Here is a 26,595-nt window from a genome sequence, read left to right as displayed (position 1 = left end):
TGTTGAGTCGGCAGACCCAACAAATTCACGAATGGGAACTACATCCGCAAGTTCTCCAACCATTTTTCACCAGTGGGGTCATCCAGTCATAGATCTGTTCGCCACACGCCAGGTTTCCACACCAGCTGTCCAAGGGCAGTGCGATCTGGATGAATTGGTCAGGCAGACTTGTGTACGCTTTTCCGCCACTACCACTAATACCATTGGTAGTACGCAAGCTCAGACAACAGTTCCTAAAATTTGTCTTGGTAGCACCCACATGGGCACGCCAACCGTAGTTCACCACACTGCTAGAACTCTCTCTAGTTCCACACCAAAAATTACAACTGACACCTTCCCATTCTAAGGCAGAACCATGGAGACATCAGACATCCAGACCCAAATCAACTGAATCTGGCTCCTGAAGTCTTAGAGTTTGGTTATCTTAACCTACCACCAGACTGTATGAACATCATTGGAGAAGCCAGGAGACCTACTACCAGAGCTTGTTATGCTGCTAAATGGAAGAGATTTGCCATTTATTGCAACAATAACCAAATTGATCCCCTGGATGCTTATATCCAAAATATCATTTGCTACCTTTTACATTTACAAGGATGTAACTTGGCATATTCATCCATACGCCTGCACCTTGCAGCAATTGCAGCATATTTACAAAACAGACAACTTCTTTCTCTTTTTAGAGTACCTGCTATTAAAGCATTTATGGAAGGATTAAAAAGAATCATTCCACCCAGGTTACCACCTTCTCCAGTATGGAACCTAAACGTTCTTACAAGACTCATGGGTCCCCCTTTTGAGCCTTTACACAAATGTGAACAGCAATTCCTCACATGAAAAACAGCTTTCCTTGTTGCTATTACCTCTCTTAGAAGAGTAAGTGAGATACAAGCTTTCACAATACAAGAACCATTTTTACAACTACATCGTAACAAGGTGGTTCTAAGAACTAATCCTAAATTCCTTCCAAAAGTCATTAGTCCTTTTCATTTAAACCAATCTGTAGAGGTACCTGTGTTTTTCCAAAACCCTGACTCTGTAGCAGAAAGAGCTCTTCACACACTAGATGTTAAAAGAGCTCTTCTCTACTATATAGACAGGACTAAATCTTTTCGAAAGACAAAACTGTTTGTGTCTTTCTCTCCACCACATAAAGGCAATCCCATCTCTAAGGGGGGAATTGCAAGGTGGATTGTAAAATGTATACAAATATGATATCAAAAAAGCAAAACTTACATTAACAGTTCCTCCTAGAGTGCATTTCACACGCAAGCTAGGAGCCTCTATGGCTTTCTTAGGGAACATCCCCCTAGAAGACATATGCAAGACAGCAACATGGTCTACAACACACACCTTCACTAAACACTACTGTGTTGATGTGCAAGCCAAGCAGCAAGCTGAAGTAGGCCAAGCTGTCCTTAAAACTCTTTCAAAGTACTGCAACCGAAACAGGCGACCACCGCTAGGGGAGACACTGCTGCACAATCGATGCAAAAGTGTAGTATCTGCAGCTCATATGCCTCGAACGGAAAATGCTACTTACCAGTATGCATCTGTTCTTGGCATGTAGAGCTGCAGATCACTACACGCCCTCCTGCCTCCCCGGGACTTGTATCTGTTCCAGTTTTATCTTACTTAGATGCACACACATGGACATCCTTTTTTCTTTACTTCTACTAACTCCATTTCCCATCATGGCGAAAAACAATCTAAGGATGGAGTCAATGCCCATGTGCACTATCGTCCAAGGGAGGAGTCACCTATCTCGTGACTACAAAAGACTTCTTCCAAGACGACAACAACATGCAATCATCCGAGCCCAACACCAGGTGGTGATCTAATGCAAAAGTGTAGTGATCTGCAGCTCTACATGCCAAGAACAGATGCATACTGGTAAGTAGCATTTTCCTTATCACACGTCTGTTGCATGTGTTACTTTATTCAAGCTCATTTACTCCAACACGAATGTTATCTGTTGTGTATCATGTCGCAAATAAAGACGCATTTTGAGTCCGATTAATGCAATTAGAGATCATGTGCCGCGTTACACGTGACCAATACGTGTTATAAACTAACATATAGTTAACTGTGGATTGTGTTTGCAGAACACACATCTTAGAATTTCCCCCTTAGTAAACACACTGGACGCTTGTGACTCACACCCATCTCTCGGCGCACCTTGTGCCTGGGGTGTGTTGCAGTTTTATCATATAGTCTGGCCTACCGCATGATGCATGTTACCGCCACCATTTACCGTAAGGAGAGCGATAGGCCGGAAATGGCAGAGGTACGGTCACTAAGCCCTTGGCTTTAAGGTGCACACCCTCTAAAAGAAGACAAGAAATAACCCTCCTTGCAATTGCCCCACAGACCAGGATTGTGGGGGCAAAGACCGCTACTTGGGTCTGGCGCAGAGAGGCAACTACCGCACTCGGTCCAACAAGCATGCTGTTAAGGGTACTTCCTCAATAGAGCAAAACAAGTAATAATCATAAATGTGTAAGCGAGAAATCCTCAAGGCTACACTTCCACCTATCTACTGTCCCACACTGCACTTTTTTCTGAGTTGCAAGTTTGCACTATAGTGGGGGAACAACGGCGGAACAACTGCAACTCGTTTTTTTTCTGATCCTTACTGTTTCGCGATATTACTTCCCAAATAATGCTCTAATCAAGATAAGCCAATGATTATTTAATTAGCTGGTGACTGGAATAACGTTGATGGGGAAAGTCCTCCAGTTCCAATTTCCAGGGCCTCTAGATTAGCCCTGACTGGTCTGTTGCCCTGAAAAGTTAGCATAAACTTGAAGAGATGTCGGTTTGCAATGGGACTTAACCATTTTGCTTCAGGGTATTGCCAGTACAATACCCTGAAGTCTGTACTTTGGTCTGCTTATAATGGGAAGGCAACTGTTAATATTGTTCAGTTAGATAGGCATAATGACTGCTTACATAATAATGCCTGTTTTTCCTTTTTCCATCTCTTAGGATCTTTACTTGAATGCTGGTGGTGTAACAGTGTCTTACTTTGAGTGGTTGAAAAACTTAAACCATGTCAGCTATGGCCGTCTGACTTTCAAATACGAAAGGGATTCAAACTACCACTTGCTCAGTAAGTACAGTCTAGCAGGCTTCACTCTACATGTTGCATGTCCTTGAATACCAAGCTTACTGTCACATGGTAATCATGTTCAGAAAAAATATAGCGCATGTTTGAAAATCTGAAACATTCATTTAAGCGCTGTGTTTCAGTTATGCCTCCAAGCATGTACTCATTCTACACCCTGCAGGTTGAGAAACTTGTTTCTTGACATATGAGACATTTTGAAGTCTTCAGGTGATCGTCCTCGGTTATGAAAAGATGGAACATTGCACCTATCAGGTTAGGGAATTAAACCTTATCTCGTATCCGGGGAAGGTGTTCCCAGTCTTCCGTTTATCTTGAGGGTAATAATTTAGTGCTTTAGACTTGGTGGCGGCTTTGTGTCAGTGGCTAAGCTGCCGACATTATTACTCACAAAAAGTACGTATTCCAAAGAATTGTCACAGGGGGAATCCTGTTACTAATATCAAACAGAGAATTAGATGTGATATCGAAAACAGGAAAGATCTTTTATTAAGGACGAGAACCTTCACTCATCCTAAGGTGACATGCTTCATCATGGGGTTCCCTCACATTTGGGCTATAACTTTTTTTTTTCCGAAGAGGAGCTGAGGTTTTAACTAGAGGGCACCAGATGTCTTGGTGAGTGAGGGGCAGAGTGCAAAGTGAAACAAAAATCTCTTGTCAGTGAAGAATGTTAAAACCTTTTCCAGGAATCTTTCTGGATTCACTATGCTTTGCATTATTCCGCGGTGTTGTGGTTGGGTCCGGAATCGTAGTTTTTTCTTTGGTTTTTTTTTTTGTAGCCCAGGTGGGCGTCGGCGTCACACCTCCTTGGGTGTATTTCCGGTGACGTCGGCATGCTTCCTGCGGAAGCTCCCACTCTTGGGCGCCATCTTCAGATTCTTTTTTTCCGCGGTCGGGTCTGGATCGTTCCCGTTGGGCTCCAGACATTTTTGGAGAAAGAAGAATACAGAAATTGGAAGGAAAACATCTCAGAAGACTCCAGGAGACTTCATCAACCAAGGGCCATCGAAGAAGAGGGAGAAATCTTCGAGAACTTTGACGCCCGTCGACGAACGCACGACCAGGGGGCCCCTGAGCGCTCAGATGGACAACACGCCGTTCAAGTTCTGCCGTAACTGCCGCCACAAGTACGCGCAGAAGGACCAGCACCCGGTTTGCAACCTTTGCCTACCGGTAGATCACGAAAGCAAGTACTGCAACGCCTGCTCCGCCTTCAACCCGAAGACCCTTCGTGTGTGAGAGGCAGAGGGTAGCGCACGCCACCCTGCAGGGAAAATCCCCGACTCCATCCCTTTACGAGCTGGGGATGTCTTCCGAGGAAGAGGACAACGCTGCCGCCGAAGACGTCAGCTACACGGTCGTAGAGACCGATTACACCAAGACTTCTGATAAGGTAGGAGACTCTACGGCCCCTAAGAGCACGAGAGACCCTGAGTCTCGAAAGAACGAGGGCAAGGCCTCGAAAGCGCCGGCACCAAAATCTTCGGCGCCCGCGGCTACACCCAGGCCCAGCGGATCCTCTGAGAAAGAGTCCCCGGCGCCGAGAGCTGTTGAACAGCAAAAGCCGTCGAAAATCGTACCCGAAAAGGATCGATCGACGTCTAGGGAGAAGGACCCTAAAGCACCAACGCCGAAACACGGTTCGACGTCAAACTTCGGCGCTGAAGACCAGCTCGGCGCCGAGCCAACCACTGTAAAGGGCGGCCGAACCATCCGACGCGGAACACGCAGCCGAGATGGAGAAAAAGAAAAGGTGCCTCGAGGCCGAAATGGAAAATATCTTGCAGCGAAAGAAGGAAGTCGACGCCAAGATGAAGGCCTTCACGATTCCCCACAAGACAAAGCCACAGGTGGTGGAGGTTGTCGGAGGAAGACTATGACGCCTATGAACAGGCACCGGACGTCAAGGAGATCGACGACCAGGAAAACTAAGAGTCCCTACTATAGTTACGACTATGAGGAGGTAGAGGACAACAGGACGGATGCTGGGTCGGCTCCCTCCGACTCATTGGAGGTGGATTATCTGGAGGTCGACACCCTAAGCCCAGAGGAGGCGGTCGACTCATATCCCTCGAGGCCCTCGCTGCCGGACGACATCGGAGCCTACAACTCGGTGATAAAAACTGCCGCAGCAGCATTCAGGCTCAAGCTCGACGAAGAGCAGCAGAAAGCGGACTTCCTTCTAGAGACATTGCTCCCCACTCAAACAAAGAGCCAGTACCTGCCCATGCTAGACAGTCTTTGCCCAGGGAAGGGTAGCATTCAAGGAGCCCGTAACATGCAAGGCGGTCACTCCCAGAACGGAGAAAAAATACAAACATTCCTCAAAAGACCCACCCTACATTCAGGGCACGGTCTCAGCAGACTCCATCATCACAGCCACAGCAAGAAAGAGGGCTAACGTGCCCACTACTTCTGGGCCGCCCCCAGATAAGGAGAGCAAGAGGATGGACCTGGTGGACAGAAGGATTGAACGGAATGCCGCAACACAATGGCGCATGGCAAATTCCAACGCCCTGATCAACAGGCACATGCACCAGATCATGGAGGAACTGGGTCAGTTGGTGAAAGACCTGCCCCAGGAGGCCAAGCAAAAGGCCGAAAGACTGGTGGAGGAGGGGAAGAACGCGGCCAATTCTTGCCTCAAGACGGCCCTGGATAGGGCAGACACCTCCAGCAGGCTCATGATGATGGGCATCACGGAGAGGAGACACGCCTGGCTCAGGGTTTCAGGCTTTAAACCAGAAGTGCAACACAGCATCCTGAACACACCGTTCAACGGCGAAACACTGTTTGGAACAACAGTTGATGAGTAGCTCAGTCAACTGAAAAAGGATAACGAAACTGCGAGATCCATGGGTGCATTGCAGTTCAGAGGTAGCAAAAGGGGTGCCCCGTCACGGAGGCCCGGAGGCAGAGGTGGAAACCAGCCGGGTACATCACACCAGGTTTTCCAACAAACTCACCAGACAGACTCACAAGCACAGCAGGTACAGCATAAGCAGTCCTGGCAATACCAGCCAAGAGGCCAGTCCTTTCGAGGGAGAGGAAATGGACGTGGACAGAATAAAAGAGGTCAGCAGCCCGCCTCTGTGACTTCGCAAAACCCTGTGTGCCCGCCCACAGGAAAGATCCCAGGGGGCAACACGTACGGAGGGGATCAGGTGTTACAAAAACTAGACACCTACGACCACATGACACCAGTGGGAGGAAGATTACGATTTTACCTTCAAGAATGGAGAGAAATAACATCAGACAAGTGGATTCTCAACATCATCCAATTTGGATACTGCATAGAGTTGGAGGGGATGCCAACAAGCAGAAAACCAAAAAGACCACTAGCAAACAAACAGCTAGAGCGCCTTCAGGAAGAAGCAAAGGAGCTCCTGCAGAAGCAGGCCATAGAACCGGTCCCCTTCAGGGAAAGAAACAAGGGGGTATATTCAACGTACTTCCTGGTACCAAAAGTAGACGGAACAATGAGACCCATTCTGGACCTAAGGTTCCTGAACAAATTCATAAGAACACAAAAGTTCAAAATGACCTCCCTACAAGAGGTGCTCCCACAGTTGCAAATCGGGGATTTCATGGTCACGATAGACCTCAGACGCCTACCTGCACATCCCAATGAACAGAAAGCACAAGCATATGCTCAGGTTCACCATCGGAGAAAACCACTACCAGTTCATAACACTAGCCTTTGGACTAAAGTCAGCACCAATGGTCTTCACAAAGTGCCTCGCAGCAGTCGCAGCGCACCTACGAAGGCAAGGAATACACGTATACCCTTACCTGGACGACTGGCTAGTGAAAGCAAACTCATACCAGAAATGCAAGCGGGACGCACAAACAGTGACGACCACGCTCATAAACCTGGGGTTCTCCATCCATTGGAAGAAATCATCAATGGAGCCGGAACAAGTGAAGATCTTCCTGGGAGCACAGATCAACACCTTACAGGGCAAGGTGGTCCCCAGCGAGAAGAGGGCGAGAGCGCTGGTGAAAGAAACTCGCCTCTACCAGAAGGGGCAAGCTCGGACAGTGAGGACTGCGAGCAAGATCATGGGCATGATGGCATCATGCATCCACCTAGTACCAAATGTACGACTCCACATGAGACCCATTCAAGAATGGCTACAGGAGCAATGGTCACAAGCTACAGGCAGTTGGGAGGATCTAGTGGTTATAACGCACTCAGTGCAGAAGGAAATGACATGGTGGAACATGGAGAACATAACAAAGGGAAAGCCTCTAACGCCCCCACCACCAACAGTGACCATCACCATCACCACAGACTCATCCCTGAAGGGATGGGGCGCTCACATGGAGGAACTCTAAGTGAGAGGACTGTGGACACCAGCAGATGCGACCAAGCACATCAATTACCTGGAATTGAAGACAATCTTCCTTGCACTGAAAGCTTTCCAAACAAGGCTGTACAAGCACAAGGTATTGCTACAACAGACAACACCAAAGCGATGTTCTACATCAACAAGCAGGGTGGGAAACAGTCAACAATGCTTTCGACGCTAGCGCAAGAGATATGAAGATGGGCCATCCCACTCAAGATAGACCTGCTAGCCATACACCTACCAGGGAAGGCCAACATACAAGCAGACTGGCTCAGCAGACAGACTTCGGCATCCCACGAGTGGGAGCTCAATGCTCAAGAGACAAGGTGGCTGTTCGACAGATGGGGAATGCCATCAGTGGACCTGTTTGCCACACGCCAGAATGCAAAATGCCAAAACTTCGCATCCAGACAGCCTGAGGAGGGATCCCTGGGGAATGCCCTATGGATAGATTGGTCCAGGACATTTGCTTACGCTTTTCCCCCCCGATACCACTGATGCACAGAGTGCTGAGCAAATGCAGAGCGAGCAACATGACCCGGATACTGGTCGCGCTGCAGTGGGCCGGACAGACCTGGTACTCGCAGATCATGGAGATGACAGAGTGTGCACCCCACAGATTCGGCAAAAGTTCAAGTTCAGGAATTTGTATAGCTCACTACTCACCCAGAGGGTCTCAAGGCGCTTGGGGACGGGTTCATTATTTATCAAAAAGCCAGGTCTTAAGTTCTTTTCTGAATGAGATGTGATTCTGTGTGAGGTGAGTGGGTAGTGAGTTCCAGGTCTTGGCCGCCAAGTAGGAGAAGGATCTACCTCCCATGGTGGTTCTTTGGATACGCGGAACTGCGGCGAGGCCTTGATTGGAGGATCTTAGTTGACGGGTGGGTGTGTAGAAGGAAAGTCGAGTGTTGAGGCATTCGGGCCCTAGTTTGTAGAGGGCCTTGTGAGCATGGGTGAGGAGACGGAAAGTTATTCTCTTGTTGACGGGAAGCCAGTGGAGGTCTTTTAGGTGGCCGGTGATGTGGTCTTGGCGAGGGATGTCCAGAATGAGTCGCACAGATGCGTTTTGGATGCGTTGGAGTTTTTTCAGTAATTTGGCTGTAATTCCGGCGTAGAGGGTGTTTCCGTAGTCTAGTCGGCTCGTAACCAGTGCGTGGGTGACAGTCTTTCTTGTTTCGGTGGGGATCCAATAGATCTTTTTGAGCATACGAAGTACGTTGAAGCAGGAGGATGAGACGACGTTGACTTGTTTGGACATCGAGAGTGAGGAGTCAAGGATGAAGCCAAGGTTGCGTGCATGTTCTGTGGGAGTGGGTGCTGAGCCCAGGTCCGCAGGCCACCAAGAGTCGTCCCAGGCAGAGGGGGATGATCCCAGGATGAGCACTTCCGTTTTGTCTGAGTTAAGTTTAAGGCGGCTGTTTTTCATCCATACGGCTACTTCTTTCATGCCTTCATGAAGATTGGTTTTGGCGGTGTTGGGGTCTTTGGTGAGGGAAAGGATCAGCTGGGTGTCGTCAGCGTAGGAGATGATGTTAAGGTTGTGATGACGCGCGATGGAAGCGAGTGGGCTCATGTAAACGTTGAAGAGGGTGGGACTGAGTGATGATCCTTGTGGTACACCGCAGATGACTTCAGTGTCCTCAGATTTGAATGGGGGAAGACTGACTCTGAGTTCTTCCAGCTAGGAATGAGATGATCCAGTCCAAGGCTTTTCCTTTAATGCCGATGTTGCTGAGGCGTTGTATGAGGGTGTTGTGACAGACAGTGTCGAAGGCGGCGGAGAGGTCGAGTAGAATGAGGGCCACTGTTTCTCCGTTGTCCAGTAGGGTACGGATGTCGTCTGTTGCTGCGATGAGGGCTGTTTCGGTGCTGTGTTTGGCTCGGAAGCCGGACTGAGAGGGATCGAGGGAGTTGTTGGATTCTAGGAAGGCGGCGAGTTGGTTATTGACGGCTTTCTCAATGACTTTGGCCGGGAATGGGAGGAGGGATATGGGGCGGTAGTTCAGTTCAGAGGGGTCTGCTGTGGGTTTCTTCAGGAGGGCGCTGACTTCGGCATGTTTCCAATTTTTTGGGAAGGTAGCAGAGATGGAGCAGTTGATGACATCACGGAGAAGGGGTGCGATGATGGAGTCTGCTTTGTTGAAGATGTGCGATGATGGAGTCTGCTTTGGTTTTTTTTGTTTTTTTTGTTTTTTTTTTTAAAACCTTTATTGATATCAAAAGAAGACAAATCGAGGCCCACAACCAAGCCGGCCGGCCGCTGTGTATAAAACAGTCAGGAGTCATCAGGCAAATAGTACATATTCAATCAATACAAAGCAGAGGCCGTACAATCGTAATAGGGGAGAAAAAATACAGAAACTAAAGGGCCAAACACAGGAGTAAATAAGGCTTAATTTTACAATAAGGGGAGAGGACATATGACAGGCACACTCGCAATACGGAGGCATCCGACATCCCATAATCAACCACAACAGTAAGAAGGGGGCATGGGGCAAAATATCAGGGGGACAACACAACGCAGTCAAAAAATCAGGATATGTGAGATACAGTCAGCCCCTGAGCATTATCCTCGTAACACGCCCACCACCCTGGACACCACCAAGCCAGAACAGAGGGATTGGAAGACAATGCATGAAAACCCGCCCGTCACAGTATCTCCTGGGACGCAGGAAGGAAAAAGGGAAGGGGGGACTAGGTAGGGGGGGGAAGAGGAAGGGAAAGGAAAATGGAGGGAAGAAAAACCAAACAATAAAAGGGGATAAGGAAATAAGAAAAAAAGAAGGTAAAAGACACGCCGACACGGCTCCCCGTGGTGAGAGGACAGGAGACAAAAGGATTAGCGGTCCAAGTGGGGCATGGCAATCGGAAGGAAGGACAGCCGAAACGTAGCAGGAGGAGTAACGATGCCATACCCCCACCCGAAACACACCATCGGAGGTCGGGACAGACGCGGCCTCACGAAAAAGAGATACAAAAGGGCCATAGAACCAGAAGACAAACAAAAAACAGAACCCAACCCACCCGTCCCACCCTGCACCCCTGTAGAAGGCTACGGCCTACCCTTCAAACAGCGTGCCTGTCGCCCTAAACCAGAACCCGAAATATAGCAAGAAGAAAGAAAGAAAAACAAGACAAAAAGGCCACAAAGGCGGAGAAAGAAAACAGGAGGGAGGAGCAGAATAACTATAATACAAACGGTAGGCCACAGCCCTCCGCCCAACCCGACAAGTACAATCAAAAACGGACCAGGACGACACCCCATCACATGCCACAAAATATTAGGAGAAGGGGACCCCCACCCCTCTACGATCAGAGACAATTGTGCAACGAAATCGCATACCGGGAATCAAGCAGAAGTCGTACATTTCACCCCCAGCCCTTCCGAGCGACAAACCCCACCCACCACATGGAAATGTACAACCACATACTAAATATGAAGTCCGCATATAATCGAGTGGAATGATGACTAGCATAGTTACTTGGGGGGTAGATAGATCGACAAGTGAGCAGTAGTCCAAATTGAAAGTATCGATGCATCAACAATCGAAGCACGAGCCACGAGAAACAGGAGTTCAGTTGCGCCACTAAAGCGGGCGAGGTGGTCCCAATTTTAAACACAGGCAAAGTCATCGAAGCAGGCGCAGGAGGAAGTCCGTCCTCCATTCCAGGCAACAATGTCGAACAGAGTCGCTGTACAGCATCCGAGTCCCCGGGGTCCGAACCTTGAAAAGCAGGGCGCCCCAAAGTCACCAGCACACTACACGATCTTCGATCAGTGGTGGAGACACTCAGGTCAATCGAGGGGGGTGAGGCAATGGAGGCATCGAAACAAGAGGGCGACAAGAAGAAACGGCTGCCCAAAATGGCGGCGGATCGTGGCGGACCCACCGAGACGCCCAGGGCGAGGGAAGCGTGCAGGGATCTGAGAGCTTCCAGGACATCTCTGACTGTCGGCTCACGCCCACCAGATCCGATCCCCACACAATCAGGCAACTCGGGCCCGCCGCCACAGGGTGACTCTCGTTCCAGAGGGCCGGCCGCCATTTCGTGAATCAGCCCAATCGCCGCCCACGAGGACCCCCGGAAATAACAGTTCTCAAATGTAGGACTTTACAAGCGCCGGGGGTCCCAGCAAGGGCGGCTTCGATGCCAAAAGGATGTCCGCCCAAAACGGGTCTCCGCCCGCACCAGCACCGGTGCCCCAAACAAGCGGAGTCCGGGCCCCGAGGACCAGGGCCGCCGGACAAAGCAGCGGCGGGGGGGACCCCCTCTCAGAATCAGGTCCCGGGGCTTCTCACCCACGTCGGCCACGCGACCACCAGGGCAGGTCCGGGTCAGGATCGCCGGTATCTTCGCACATCGGCTCCCAACACTGGTTCTCGCTCTCGGCCGGGGCCGAGAGCCGTCGGATCCCACCGGCCAGGTCCCGGTCCAAGTCTCGCAGAGGCCCCGATCTCTCGGAAGCCAGAACTCCGGAGCCACTGCACGTCGAGACCCCGGGGTCAGATGGTAAGTACAAACAAGCCGTAATGTTTCCAATTCCCCAAAAGTGTGCCGTCCCGGGGCAGGATAAAAGACAGGATAGGCAGTCAGGATGGAGGGCTGCGGGAGCCAAGCTAAAGGGCGACCATCACGGACGCGAGCTAGGCTCCTCCCAGGAGTCTGCTTTGTTGAAGATGTGGTGGGGGCACGGGTCGGTTGGTGAGCCAGAGTGGATGGAGTTCATAAGGCGGGTGGTGTCTTCAGTGGTGATTGGGTTCCAGGCGCTGAGGTTGGTAGAGGGCCGTTTGGGTTCTGAGGGGGGTGGAGAGGATTGTTTGTTGGAGCGGTTTTCGAAGCTGTTATGTATGTCTGCAATTTTGTTGTAGAAGAAGGAGGATGAGTCGCAAAGGTCTTGGGAGGGAGTGATGTCGTTTGAGGCTGCGGTGGGGTTGGTGAATTCTTTGACGATGTTGAATAGTTCCTTGCTGTTGTGGGCGTTGTTGTAGAGTCTTGAATGCTGATTTCTTGGTGGATCGGATCAGCTGGTGGTGTTTGCGGGTGGCTGTCTTGAGAGTGGTCATGTTGTCGGTGGTTGGGTTTTTTCTCCATGATTTCTCGAGAGTGCGGCATAACTTCTTGGATTTCTTAAGGTCATCGTTGAACCAGGGGGCCTTTTTGCTGCCTTGTTTGGTGTGATGGTTTTTCAATGGTGCTAATTCGTTGGCGCTGTGTGTGATCCATTGTTTGAATTCGATGGCGGCTTGGTTTGGGTCCGATGAGAGGGCGGGTGGGTTTCGGTTGAGCGATGTGAGGAGTTGATCGGTGGTGACTTTGTTCCATTTTCTTCGGGGAATAGGTTGTGGGGGGGTTATGGTTCGAGGTGGTTTTGTAGCTGAAGTGAACACAACTGTGGTCCGTCCAATGGAGAGCTGTGGTGCGGTCGAAGGAGATGTTTGCTGGAGGTGAAGATTGGGTCGAGCGTGTGTCCGGCAATATGAGTGGGGGTGTCAACAAGTTGTTTAAGGCCGAGATTGGCCAGGTTGTCCAGAAGGGTGGTGGTGTTGCAGTCGTTTTTCTTTTCCAGGTGGAAGTTGAGGTCTCCTAGTAGGATGTAGTTTTCGGAGGCGAGGGCCTGTGGGTTGATGAAGTCAGATGTCTTCACTGAATTGTTTACGGGTTCCTGGGGGCCTGTAGATGAGGGTACCTCTGAGTGTGGTCCTGGGGTCGGTGTGGATCTGGAAGTGTAAGTGTTCGGCGGTTGGAAGGATATCGTCGGAGCTGGTCGTGATTTTGATGGTGTTCTTATGGACGATGGCGATGCCTCCACCTGTTTGGATGGTGCAATCTTTTCGGATGATCTTGTAATTGTCCGGGATGGCTATGGCGATGTCTGGTGATGATGAGGCGTTCATCCATGTTTCAGTAAGGAAGGCGACGTCCGGTGATGTGGTATAGAGTAGATCCCAGAGTTCGGTGGCGTGTCTGTGGACCGAGCGGGTGTTCAGCAGGATGCACTTCAGGTGGTTAGAGTCGGAGCAGTGTTTGGGGTTAGTGGATGTGGTATGGGTCTTGATGCTGGTAAATTTGCAGGAGTGGCAAGCGAAGGGACCGTGGGTACTTCCCGGGGCAGCCTCGTAGCAAAGAGGTGTGCGTCCTGGGTTGAGGGCTAGGAGGGTGGCGGCGTCATACGTGATGAAGGAGGAGAGGATTTTGTGGGGACCAGGGGGTCTGGCACTGGGCGCGGACGGGCGTAGACGGGCTTACCTTTGGCGCACCTTTGGCGCGCATAGGGCGCGTCCGCTGCGCGTGAACGCTGCGCGCAGAGACATCTGTCATATGTGGATAGTGGAAGGGGAGGGGCGAGGGAGGTCAGCTGGGAGGCGGGAGCGGGGAGGAGCCACTGGGCAGGGATCACAACAACAAGATGGCTGTTGTAAATGGAAAGCGAAAGAGGGGTACGGGATAGCGCTATTATCAGGGCACAATCCGACACAAATGCAGGCAGTGCGAGCGCTTTAAAATAGAAGATGCACACTAAACTAATACTGTAATACAGCAATGTCTGGCAAATCGGTTATTTAGTACAAAGATCAGGCGCTACGATGCTAGGCGCTACAGGAAGAGAATAAAGCCACACAATGCACAGATAGGCTCGGTTATTAAAAGTGCTGAGCGCAAGGATACCAGGCTGCAGGAAGGCGTGTCGGGGAGCGACCGCTTCAGTGGGGGCTTCGACGATGAGAGGGCTCTCCATGCAGAATGGAGAGGTGCTGCACCCAGAGCCAGAGAGCCTGAGCCTGTTGGCATGGCTCCTGAGGACATAGTTTGCACATTTGAAACTGCCAGAAAGCACCCTGAGGGTTCTTCGGGAGGCACGAAAACCCAGCACTCGGAAGTGCTATGTTGCGAAGTGGAAAAGATTCACAATGTGGTGCAGAAAAGAAAAACTTCACAATAAAATGAAGGACTCCACAGTGCTAAAGTACCTCACGCACCTGCTGGAGAAGAACCTTAGGTTCGAGGCATCGCTGAGAGTTCATTTGGCAGCGATAGTCGCCTACACAAGAGGAGAAATGTGCAGGAGTTTCTTCACATCACAGGTGGAGAAAAGATTCCTGGAAGGAGCGAAGAGGATCGCACCACCAAAGCGGGTGTCGCCACCTGCATGGAACTTGAACATAGTCCTAACGGAACTCATGAAAGAGCCCTTTGAACCACTTCACAAGGCCTCCCTAAAGATGCTAACTATGAAAACGGCTTTCCTGGTTCCAATAACATACGCAGAGTAAGTGAACTTCAGGCACTAACGCTACAAGAACCCTACATACAAATACACAATGGTAGAGTTGTGATGAGAACTGACCCACACTTCATGCCGAAGGTGGTGTCCCAATTCCACATGAACCAGTCTATACAGATACCAAGTTTTTTCCAAAAACCAACCACTAGCGCAGAGCGTGCTCTGCACACCCTGGACGCCAGAAGGGCAGTCATGCACTACATTGAGAGAACGAAGGGACACAGGAAAACAAAACAGTTCTTTGTGTCATTCGCCAACAGTTTCATGGGGAAAGCAGTAACCAAAAAGACTATTGCACAATGGATCGCACAGACAATTCATCAGCCGTTGGGCATTTGGCTCATGGAAAGAACACCCTTCAAGAAGTGCTCTGTGTTGACACAAATTTCCTCACACTGATCTTCATGAGGTTTGCAATCTGTGCTTGTCCCCGGAGCACGGGAGTCGAGATTGTGAGGCCTGCGCTTCGTTCCACTCCAAGAAAACCATCAGAGACCGTGGAGCTTGAAGAGTCATGGCGCAGTCTTCTTCATCATAGACGAGGCTCCGATCAAGATAGTCCGAAGAACAGCAGGACAACATTGTTCCTCTGCTCCGGAAGCTGAATCCTCTGCTTCGGAAACAATCAGAAGACTACTATCTTCTTCCAGCTGGCCAACAGGTCGTGAGTACAAGCGTCGACCCTGTTCACCGCCCCTCCCATACCAGGACATGCTTCGGTTCCACCTCCACCTCCGGGTCCAGGTGCACACTGACCCAAACCTTCTGACACCCCGCCTTCTGGCTCTGCAACGAAGAATCCAAAAAAGCCTCCAGTCGACCCTGGCTCGAGTCTGTCGGTCCCGACCAAGCAGAAGGTCCTCAAACCAAAACGAACTCCGGCACCGAAGCAGCCCTCGGTACCGAAACCGGTTGAGACGAAAACCAGCTCGGCACCGAAAGAGGTTCCCAAGTCTATCAAACCGAAGACCACTCCGGTTCTGAAAAGAGTTGACCCGAAGACCGCTTCGGCACTGAAACACACTTCGGCTCCGAAGGTCGACGATTCCAAACGTGCTTCGGGACCAGTAATTCCAAATCCAAAAAGCTCCGATCCGGAAAAGAAACAGGACATCAAGTCTTCGGAACCGAAGCAAAGATCCGCTCCAAAGACAATAGACACTGTAAAACCTTCTAAGCATTTCGGTCCCAAACAAGATAAATTGGCACCGAAAAAGGATATTTCTGCAGAAGAGCTTTTCTACCCAGATCCAAAACAAAAGACTCTTCGTATTAATCCAAAGACTGGACATGTAATTACAGTACCTGAAAAGAGGAAAATGGACTCTTCCCAACCCACCTCCAGTTCCTCTTAAAAAGCATGCTCAAACTTCCCCCATAAGAATTCCTTCACCATTGCTAGAGATACCAATCGATATTTCTCCTGCACACTCACCATCCATCACACATAGCCCTATACCACAAGATGATGAAGATGAAGACAATTATTCACATGGGGTAGAACGTGAGCAACACCTAGATGGCCCAGGAATATTGTCTGTGTCATCTGTGTCATCAGATGATCCCTGGGAAGATTATAATGCACCAGATCTGGCACAAGATGACGCATACCCTTCTAGACAATCTCCCCCAGATGACACTATTGGGTTTACACAGCTCATTCATAGAGCAGCCACTTTTCATGAAGTACACTTACATACAGATCCAGTGGAAGACGACTTCCTTATGGATACACTACTGTTGTCACATAAAACCACAACCACATTACCAATACTTAATGGAGTGGTAAAACCTGCACCTGAGTTATTCAAAATCCCCGTCAGAGCCAGGGTAATTAACCCCAGACTAGAACAAAGTATTAAGCGCCCCCATCTGACCAGCATACATCAAAGGTCAGCTGCCATTGGACTCATTAGTAGTTTCAAATGCGACAAAAAGAGCGAACTCGCAGACAACAGGCGATGCTCCACCCCCTGATAAGGAGTCCAAGCTTTTAGATGCTTCAAGAAAATGCACCATCTCCCAAGCAGTCAATGTCTGGAAAATTGCTAACACTCAAGCTTTGTTAGCAAGATATGATCGAGCTCATTATGATGAGCTAGAAACACTAATGCAGCACTTACCAGAACAATATAAAGCCAGGGCTTCTGACTTAATACAAGAAGGCAAAGTTATTACCAATACCTCAATCCGCTGTGCATTAGATGCTGCCGCCACAGCCTCCAGAGCAAAAAATACAGGAGTACTGTTGCGTAGACATGCCTGGTTACGCATCTCTGGGTTCAAGCCAGAAGTACAGGCCAGTATCTTAAATCAACCCTTTGGCCAGCAACATCTCTTTGGTCCAACGGTTGATAATGCACTAGAGAAAATGAAAAAAGATACTGATACGGCCAAATCCATGGGAGCCTTACAAACGCAGACCAATTGAGCGTCCTTTCGTCGCTCCTCTTACAGGGGCACCTCTAATGGTTTTCAAACTGACACCTCCTCTTATAAAGCGCCACCCAAACCTCGCCCATTAGAGGGTATTACAGAGGAGGATATAGAGGTAACAACAATAAGGGCACAGGCAACAGCAACCGCAATGCCTGTACTCCCAAACAGTGACTTCCCTTCAATCCCCCCTCCCCCCCCCACTCCTGTCGGTGGGAGATTACAACAGTTCCTACCTGTCTGGAACTCCATCACCACAGACAGGTGGGTAAGACAAATAGTTCAGTCAAGGTTATTGCCTGGATCTCACTTCCACTCCTCCAACAATACCACCCAATGTCACAGGAGCATCTCCCACTCCTAAAACAAGAGGTTGCATCTCCATGCATTACATCCAAAAACAGGGAGGAACACACTCCTTACAGCTCTCCCGGCTGGTGCACAGCATATGGAGGTGGGCCATTCCTCAGAAAATCTTTGTTAGCAGAACATCTACAGGAGTTCACAATCAAGTTGCGGATCTGTTAAGTCATCAAAGACAACCGATACACGAGTGGAAACTTCATCCTCAAGTTCTTCAACCTTTCTTTCACAAGTGGGACCAACCAGAGATGGATCTGTTCGCCACACACCGCAACTCCAAATGCCCAAGCTTCGCCGCCCGATACCCACATCCATTGTCCAAAGGCAATGCGGTATAGAGGAGTTGGTCAAACAAATTTGCGTACGCTTTTCCCCCTCTCCCACTAATTCCGTTAGTGGTACGCAAGCTACAGCAACATTCCCTCACATTGATTCTCATAGCACCAACGTGGGCAGGACAACCGTGGTACACCACACTACTAGAGCTCTCGGTAGTACCACATCAAAAATGAAAACTCTCTCCACATCTACTTACACAGAACAATGGAGAGATCATGCATCCAGACCCAATGCAGCTCAATCTAGCGATTTGGCTCCTGAGGTCTTAGAATTTGGATACCTCAATCTTCCGCGTGATTGCATGAATGTCATTAAAGAAGCGACGCCCCACCACTTGAGCATGCTATGCAGCCAAGTGGAAAAGGTTTGTTGTGTATTGCACAAATAAAAACATTGACCCATTAGAAGTTTCCATCCAAAGCATCATATGCTACCTGCTACATCTGCAAAGATGTAATTTAGCGTACTCAATCAGGTTACATCTTGCTGCTATAGCAGCCTACCTTCAAAACGGACAACATTTGTCATTATTTAGAGTGCTTGCCATCAACGCGTTTATGGAAGGACTCAAAAGAATAATTCCTCCCAGGATACCACCCTCCCCGGTATGGAATTTAAATATTGTTCTCACTAGACTTGTGGGTCCTCCATTTGAACCATTGCACAAGTGTGAATTACAGTTCCTTACATGGAAAGTTGCTTTTTTAGTTGCCATTACCTCACTCGGAAGAGTAAGTGAGATCCAGGCATTAACAATTCAAGAACCATTCATACAACTCCATCACAACAAAGTTGTTCTTAAACCCGAAATTCTTTCCAAACGTCATTTCGCTTTTCCACCTCAACCAATCTATTGAGTTGCCAGTATTCTTTTCTCCACCACAAACGGTTGCGGAAAGAGCTCTACATTCATTAGATGTAAAAAGATCACGCCTCTACTACACTGATAGGACAACACAATTTCGTAAAACCAAACAATTGTTTGTGTCCTTTTCTCCTCCACATAAAGGTAATCCCATTTCAAAATCTGGGATTGCAAGTTGAATTGTTAAGTGCATTCAAATTTGTTATCAAAAAGCAAAACTCACTTTATCCATTCCCCCCAAAGCTCATTCCACCCGTAAATTTGGGGCATCTATGGATTCCTAGGAAATATACCCCTAGATGATATCTGTAAAGCAGCTACAAGGTCTACACCGCGCACATTTACAAAACACTACTGTGTAGCTGTGCAGGCAAAACAACAAGCTAGTGTGGGCCAGGCTGTATTCCATACATTATTTCAAACTACTGCAACAGATACTGGTGGTCGCCGCTAAGGGAGAAAAACTGCTATGCAATCAATGCAATAGTGTGTGGTCTGCAGCCTATATGCCTCGAACGAAAAATGCTACTTACCCGTATGCATCTGTTCTTGGCATGTAGGGCTGCAGAGCCACACACGCTCACCCGCCTCCCCGGCTACCTATATATGTTCCAGTAATATCTGAATGAGATACACAAGTCATAGACATCCTTTTATGTACTCCTACAACTCCATCAATTCCCCAATGGCGAAAAACAATCGGACGATGGAGTCGCTGCCCATGCGCACTACGATCTACAGGAGTCATCATCCAACCAACAGACCGACTCTTCTAAGACAACCAAGTGTAATCATCCGGGCCCACCTCCAGATGGCGATTTATGCAATAGTGTGTGGCTCTGCAGCCCTACATGCCAAGAACAGATGCATAGTGGTAAGTAGCATTTTCCTTCCTATTTTCGCTATCGCATCTAATTCTCTGGTTGATATTAGTTGCAGGATTCCCGCTGTGACAATTCTTTGGTGGATGTACTTTTTGTGAATAATAGTTTCGTTAAGGAGTAGTACGTTTCCCATTTGGGTGGTCTGTCCTTGTGATCTTTTGTGTGGACAATTAAGCTGCCGAAATTCCCGAGCTCAGTCAAGTCACTTCTGTTTATTTTTCCTTGAAAAGGTTTGAAGGACAGTATTTACCATGTTTTCAAAACATTTACTTGAGGCATTCATGCTTTAATTGGGTGAACTTTTGTACTGACTTCTATCTCTTGGACGTCGAATGCTGCACTATTAGACTGCGTGCTTGACCGCGAGTATTAAGGTCATTTATTTGACCTTGAGATTTGCCCTGTGCTCTCCTGTGCCGTTAAAGGAGATGAGCCTGAGCATGAGCCCGGAGTCCTCCGTATATAACTGCTACAAGTATGATTTATCCAATTTTTTTGTGGCAATGCTCTGATTGCATAAGATGGTCATGTCAGGAAGCAGTTCCGCTTGCATCTCCTGTTATTCCATGCAGCTTTCATTCCATTGATCGCCTGCGCGCGTTTCACTCAAAGGTAATGCTGGTGATGGTATTCTGCAGGCTTGCTTTTTTCAAAGGTCTGCTCTGGTCCAAACCATCGCCGCCACGGGCTCTGTGTTTAAGAGGGAACTAGCAACCATGCAGTGAAAGTGTTGTGAGCATCTAAGCCTCGTCGTGTGCATAATTTTCGCTGAACACTGCTCGGCGTTATTTATACCTATATTAACAAGCATTGGCATAGCCAATAGGTCTTGCCTTTGGGACCTTATAAATGTTTAGCCATGCAGTACATTTTAGTGGGTGTTGTGCTGCCGGAGATTGAAGGGGTATACAATTACTACACGGGGTCATGCGGTCTGATTCAGGAATATATCTGCAAGGATGTTATATAGTTTCTCGCTGCAAACAAACTCATCCTGGTGGGAAGTTAATGTCAAACGGAATACCCTGATGAGGTTGGAATTTTGTATAACTCTTTGTGTGTAACAATTCAACCAGTAATTTAATAAACTACTGTTTCCTATAAGAGGAACAAAAACAGTTTGAGAATCTCCGTCATGTTGATTAAACGATGCGTACAAAAGTAACACCATGCTGCCATACGAAGTGTACTCCTGAGCGGAGGGCGGGCGAGGGCGGGAGAGAGTGAGTGGGTGTTTGTCCATGTGTTTGATGGATGAGAAACTTACTGCCCCTCCCCCATTTCTCAGACATTGTACGGTTTGAGAGTGAGTGGAAAAGGAATGGCTTTTAACAGTCCGTGCCGGCTGGAAAACAAACACGATGACACAAGAAAAGCATTATGTTCTGGGGCCATTTCAAGGATACTCAAAGGAAATTTGGATGTGCTAGGATTTACATTTACTTAAACAAAGTAATTGCTTACTGGAGTAATCACAGCAGGAAGTAAAATGAAGTTAGGCCCTTGTAGCTGGATGAGGTATTTCTGTAATGGCTAAGAACCTCGCCTAATCGTAAATATAACATGGAGCTGAGAAATGTAGAAGCGAACCAGAGTTAAAAGAAGGGGTACTGAAGACCGAGGGGAGGGGCTAAAACTCAAGACTGAAGTTCTGTCAGAAACATTGTGTCCGGATGGATTTATGGCACCTCTTACAGCAAACAGACATTTTGGTCAGGATGAGAAGGCCAAAGACTAGAGGCCCATACCAGCTATACATGCTCATGAAAACTCTGGTCTATTATTCAAACCTATATACACAGGTACATCGAGGTATGTAACCAATTTGATCAAAATGCCCATTGCCTCCAAAATCTCATGCAGCAAGGACTCCTTAGGACAGTTTTGAATTTCGCATGTTCAATAACTATCTCAAAAACCAATACGGGCTCCTCTCACACAAAGTCCCTTGCAAACCAATGAAGAACAGCGACTGGCATTCTCTCATTCCGGAATAAAACCAGAAGCTATCTATTCTCTGTGATCCTAAAACAAGACTTCTGCAGTTATGTCACAATCAAGGGCTTTATTTAGATTGGACCTCGTCTTTCATAACTTTGTTGTTAGCTGCAGACAAAGATGACGGAACATCGAGAAAGTTAGGTAGCTGTCTTGCCTTTGGAGCGATCAGGCGAAATTAATGGGGTATTATGTATTAGCCCTTTTCATTGGCTAGGTAACTGGTATTACATAATTCTGCTGTGCTGCGTTGTATCGCAGAAGTACCAGTGGTAGGTACTGGGTGTTGTAGAGATATGCGAGTCTTATAATTTATGGGATATGGGAGGAGCCGAGCCGGGGTCCCGCTATACTTACTCTTAAGAGCCAAGTAAAAAAAAAAAAAAAGCCCGTGAGTGGTGTAGAACAAAAGTTATTCGTCCCTAACATTAAACGTGTTTTTATGTTGGGTTTTTTTATGGCCCCTTTTGAACTGGCAGTAGCTGTAACCCTGAGAAAGGCAGAAAAAAAAGTTGAAACCAGGGCGGCCACAAAAGCAACCATGCTTTGTTTACTTAAGAACATGAGCCAAGATCATAAGGGATGTATGCAGCTGGCACAATGCGCGCCGCTGCTCACTCCCGGGACCCCTAGTCCAGGGAAGTTAACGTTAAGAGAAAAGGCAAAGACATGCAGCCGTCTTTGGCATTTTGCGTGCTTTCATTTTTTGAAAGCCACACGCAAAGGCCAATAGGATTTGACAACCAGACACCCAAGCTTTCTGAAAGCTTTCTGAATGTCTGGAGTGATTACAAGATGCTCTCCTAGTGCAGCCCATGTGCGCTGCGCTTGACGAGACCTAAAAAGCAGCTTCAGTTTGCCACTAGGTGGCATGATACTCATTCTTTGGCACCAGTTCACCATGTACAGATTAGAAATAACAATCCCCTTGAATGAAACGGTTTCTTTCTTTTTTTATTATTATTTTTTCCGTACTATGAACACCTTACTGGGGTTTAAAAAAAAAAGCATTAATCTGGTTAATCAGAGATTCACATATTTACTTTTTATGTTTACCTCTGTGGTGACTTAGCATCACTTTCCAGGCAGACTGAGCTTTGTCCTGGGTGCCTCCATGAATTCCAGAAGGTCTATGGAAATGCTAAATTCGCTCGCTGTCTTGATCTTTGTACTTTCTTAGGAGGCGAAAAATGCTGTGGCTCTACTTTTTATAGAGACTCGCTCAAGAAGGCTGTAGCACCATAACGTCGCCATGCAGTTATCATATCCCAGCAAATGTCGCTTTGGTTGTTGAAGTTCTCATGCACTTTTCCATTTATTTTTCCGAGTTTGAGGGACCCTTCAACCCAAATGACATCTCAAAGCCGAGGGCCAGTGCTCTGTAGGGACACACATGCTGTATACTTTAACTGATCTCTCCACCCTGTACCCCGTATTTCCTGACTGGTGTCCGCTTTTGTGTAGTTTTGTAGGACAGTTTCACCTAGGAGTAATTCCTAATTTCCTCCCTTATGAACAAAGTCCAGCGAACCCGGTTATGCAGGATACGATTTTGAGTTTCAACAGAGGCCGAGTATATGTTGTACTAGATAGGGTAAGGGCTTGTAAGGCATGTTCTGCAAATTTGGTGATGTTTGGGATGGTATGCAATGTAACTATTGGTTGGTCTTTGAATGCAGATTAGCATCTCTGTATATTTTGATTAGCAGATGGATTTTTCCAAACCTGCTTAGCAGCGAAATGTAACTTTACCTCGCTTACTTACGTTAGTTTGCTTAATGACCACAAATCTTGTTTCAGTGTCATTGAAATTGTTGAAATGTACACGGCTTCCTTCACCAATGTTTTAGTACCCAGCAGTTGTGACCTGAAGTCCTGGTGTTCTCTCCTTCTCATCAGACACCCCCCCCCCATCCCCCTTATTATGCTGGCTTGTAAATTTGTCTTGTTGACTTCTTATTTTGTATCCTTACCCACAGTGTCTGTTCAGGAAAGCTTGGAGAGGAAATTCGGGAAACATGGAGGAACTATCCCGGTCGTGCCAACGGCAGAGTTTCAAGCACGTATATCTGTGAGTATTGTCCATTAGACTTGGTATGGGGGATGAAACCTGTATTTGCAGTAAGGTAGATTTATTTTGTGGATAGACTGCCAGCTTCAAGCGCACATGACTGTATTTGCTTACTACTGTTGTGCTGGAACACGCCCTAAAGAGGATCATCAGCATGGTAAATGAAAAAATTAAGTGGACACGTGTCTACGTCCACTTGTATATATTGTGTTGGTCCACGATGCAATGGAGAACAAACCTTCGCTCCTTGCATGTCATGTATTTTTTTGGGGGTTTTTTTTTTTGTTGGGGGGGTTCCTCCTTGCTTTGCAAGTTGAAAAAAATAAACTGTACTGAGAAGTATGGTGCTTATTTGCTATTCACCTGAACCTTCAATGTATTTTCTACACGCGCAAATGCACTGAAAACCTAGGCAAGGAAACTCTTGCTATGGCAGGTAGTACTAGCCCGGAGAGGAAACACTGGCAGGATCACCTGCGAAACAATAAATGATGCCTCAAATGTATTTTAAAGTAGAATGTCACCAGTGCCCCGCTCTCTCGCTCCAGGTAAAGTAAGAAAGCCTAATCTCGTTCTGACATTTTTCTTTTTGGGTGCAATATAAGCCAGTAACTCACTTTATGAGACCATTGTCAGTCCTAAAGGCTAGATAGGAGTTTATTTGCTACCTCTAGGCTGTCTCCCACTGCTTGCTCGATCAGTGGCTACAGGTGTCCGCTCAATGCAGGCAAATGATTGGAAAAGGTTGTCCTTGTTCGAAGCCATTATTTAGTAAGCCTTTTCACAAAAGTACAACTTTGCAACTGCAAACAATGTAGCTCGGCAGTGTACCGAAGTTACACGAGTTGAAGGTCTTTCTGACAATTTGCACTTTGCAACTCATTGCGATTGGTGGAGGGAATGTGAAACCCCATTCCACTTTCACCATCTCTGCTCAAATGACAGTGTCCTGCATCTGGTGTGTTGTAACTAGAATTGTCAAGCCGTGATGTAGAGGAGGGGATTGTGGAGTAAAAAGGGTCACCCAGCTTCTATTCTGCCAGTCACAGTTGGAGGCATCACTTGAGAGTAGAACAATCAAGAGAAATCCACTAGAGTAAAAACTGATATCATCCCAGATGTCCCGCTATTCCCCCCCCTCTTTTAGTAATTTATCCCACACCGTCCAAAAAGTTCTCCCACGTCTCCGTCGGTCGCAGCACGCCCCGTCCCGCAGCCGGAAGAACACCATGATGAAGCATGCCACCAAGGGGCCTTTTTGTGGGTGAGGGTTATTTTAAGGAAAATTAATAATTTTCTCTTGGGGAATAGCGGTACTTCTGGGATGATAGCAGTTTCTACTCTCTAGTGGATTTCTCTTGATTGTTCTATACCTTACAGGTGGCAAGGTCGACTACGTACACCTCTCTCCCTCCATAATCACTTGAGTAGCTAGTTCAGGGGATAGCGTCATGATCCCACGATGTTCATTCATAAGTTGCTACTTTATTTGTACAAAGCAGCTGTTTGCTTTAAACAATGGAGACTACTATGTTGGCATTCTACAAATACAGAGATGGCGAGCTGCTGCACCTCTCAATTGTTTCATTTTCAGCTACTAGGTGGCAATCGCACACTGCATCCGTTCTTCGTTAACCTTAATGCAACAGGGAATCTGCAAACCTTACTGAATTACCTTTTTGCCGTTCAACAGATTAGTACATGCACTGTAGTTAAAAAAAATGGTGGGCAGTGGATGCGGCCATGATAGCCGAAAGAATGGTGTTCATCAATCGAGGGTGTCCCCGGAAATGGAGTATAGTTTGGGGCCTTTGAACAAATTTAGGAGAGACATATGTGATCCACCACGAGACCGGGATGATGAGGTTTCTAAAGTGGAATAGTATGAAACGCCGTATGGTTAATAAGTGGGGTTTTGACAACGGATGTGATGCAGTGCAAATTGCTGGACTGAAAATGCTAACCGTGTTTGACTGTATACTGCGGATGTACCATGTAATTCTAGCTCATGAAGGAGTTCTGTACTGTTATCTATGAAAACAAGAAAAAGTTCCCCCCATAAAATGGTGGGCAGCATTGCATACTCTGCAAAAATCACATCTGCGAAGTGACATATTAGTACATGAGGTGTTAAGTCCATAATTTGGTTGCATATAAAGGTGTTTCTGGTGTAGAAGACTGCATCCAAAACAAAACCAGAGCCAGGGCTAAATCATCGGCTAATACATGTATTTTCTTCTTATGTGTATTCTTAATGGAGTACTTGAAGGTACACCGCTTGCATAATACCGTTTTCTACCTGACCAACTAAGTATGATGTGGTCAAACCCCACATGTTGCTGCATGGATGACTAGGAGATCGTTGTTATGTTGCCTCTGTACAATAATCTCCAAATGTGTTATGAAGAAGCTTGAATACATGAATGTCAGGCCACATATAAGATCATTTGAATGTCTCTTGACTCAATTTCTGAGTTTGTTCAATGAATTCTTAAGTGATCGAAACCAGTTACATTAGTCTCCTACCAGTAAAATTTGAACTTTTGAACATGCATATTGATTCATCAGAATGCATGGGGTAGCGAAATTGACAGGGCACACCCTTTTGTCCTTAATTGCATCACGCAAACTGACACCATATGACCTGTTACCCCTGAAACTTCCTAGGATGTGATGTCACATGACCTTAACTCTGACAAATGGGTAACTCACATTGCTGATTGTGAGAAGTTGGCCTGATGTGTGATGTTCACTATTCTAGTGAGCACCTTGTATCAGTCCAAACAACCCTTATGGTGGTGGTTGTAAGTCAACCTTATAGACAAGCTATCCTAGGGGTAGCATAGGCCTAAGCAGTCTTAGGCTTAACTCA

General features: G+C 47.5%; 1 protein-coding gene across 1 annotated transcript in view; it reads left to right on the top strand.

The window, feature by feature from the left end:
• The window catches only part of GLUD1 (glutamate dehydrogenase 1), a 202,317-nt gene that overhangs the window by 150,960 nt on the left and 24,762 nt on the right, over nt 1–26,595 (top strand). Inside the window, exons 10-11 of the mRNA XM_078643307.1 lie at nt 2,989–3,112; nt 23,632–23,723. Coding sequence (XP_078499433.1) covers nt 2,989–3,112; nt 23,632–23,723 — 216 coding nt within the window. The remainder of the gene's footprint in view (nt 1–2,988; nt 3,113–23,631; nt 23,724–26,595) is intronic.

This window comes from Lissotriton helveticus, chromosome 5_1, assembly GCF_964261635.1.
Source record: "Lissotriton helveticus chromosome 5_1, aLisHel1.1, whole genome shotgun sequence".
NCBI lineage: Eukaryota > Metazoa > Chordata > Amphibia > Caudata > Salamandridae > Lissotriton > Lissotriton helveticus.
This window is presented reverse-complemented; position numbering and strand designations above follow the sequence as displayed.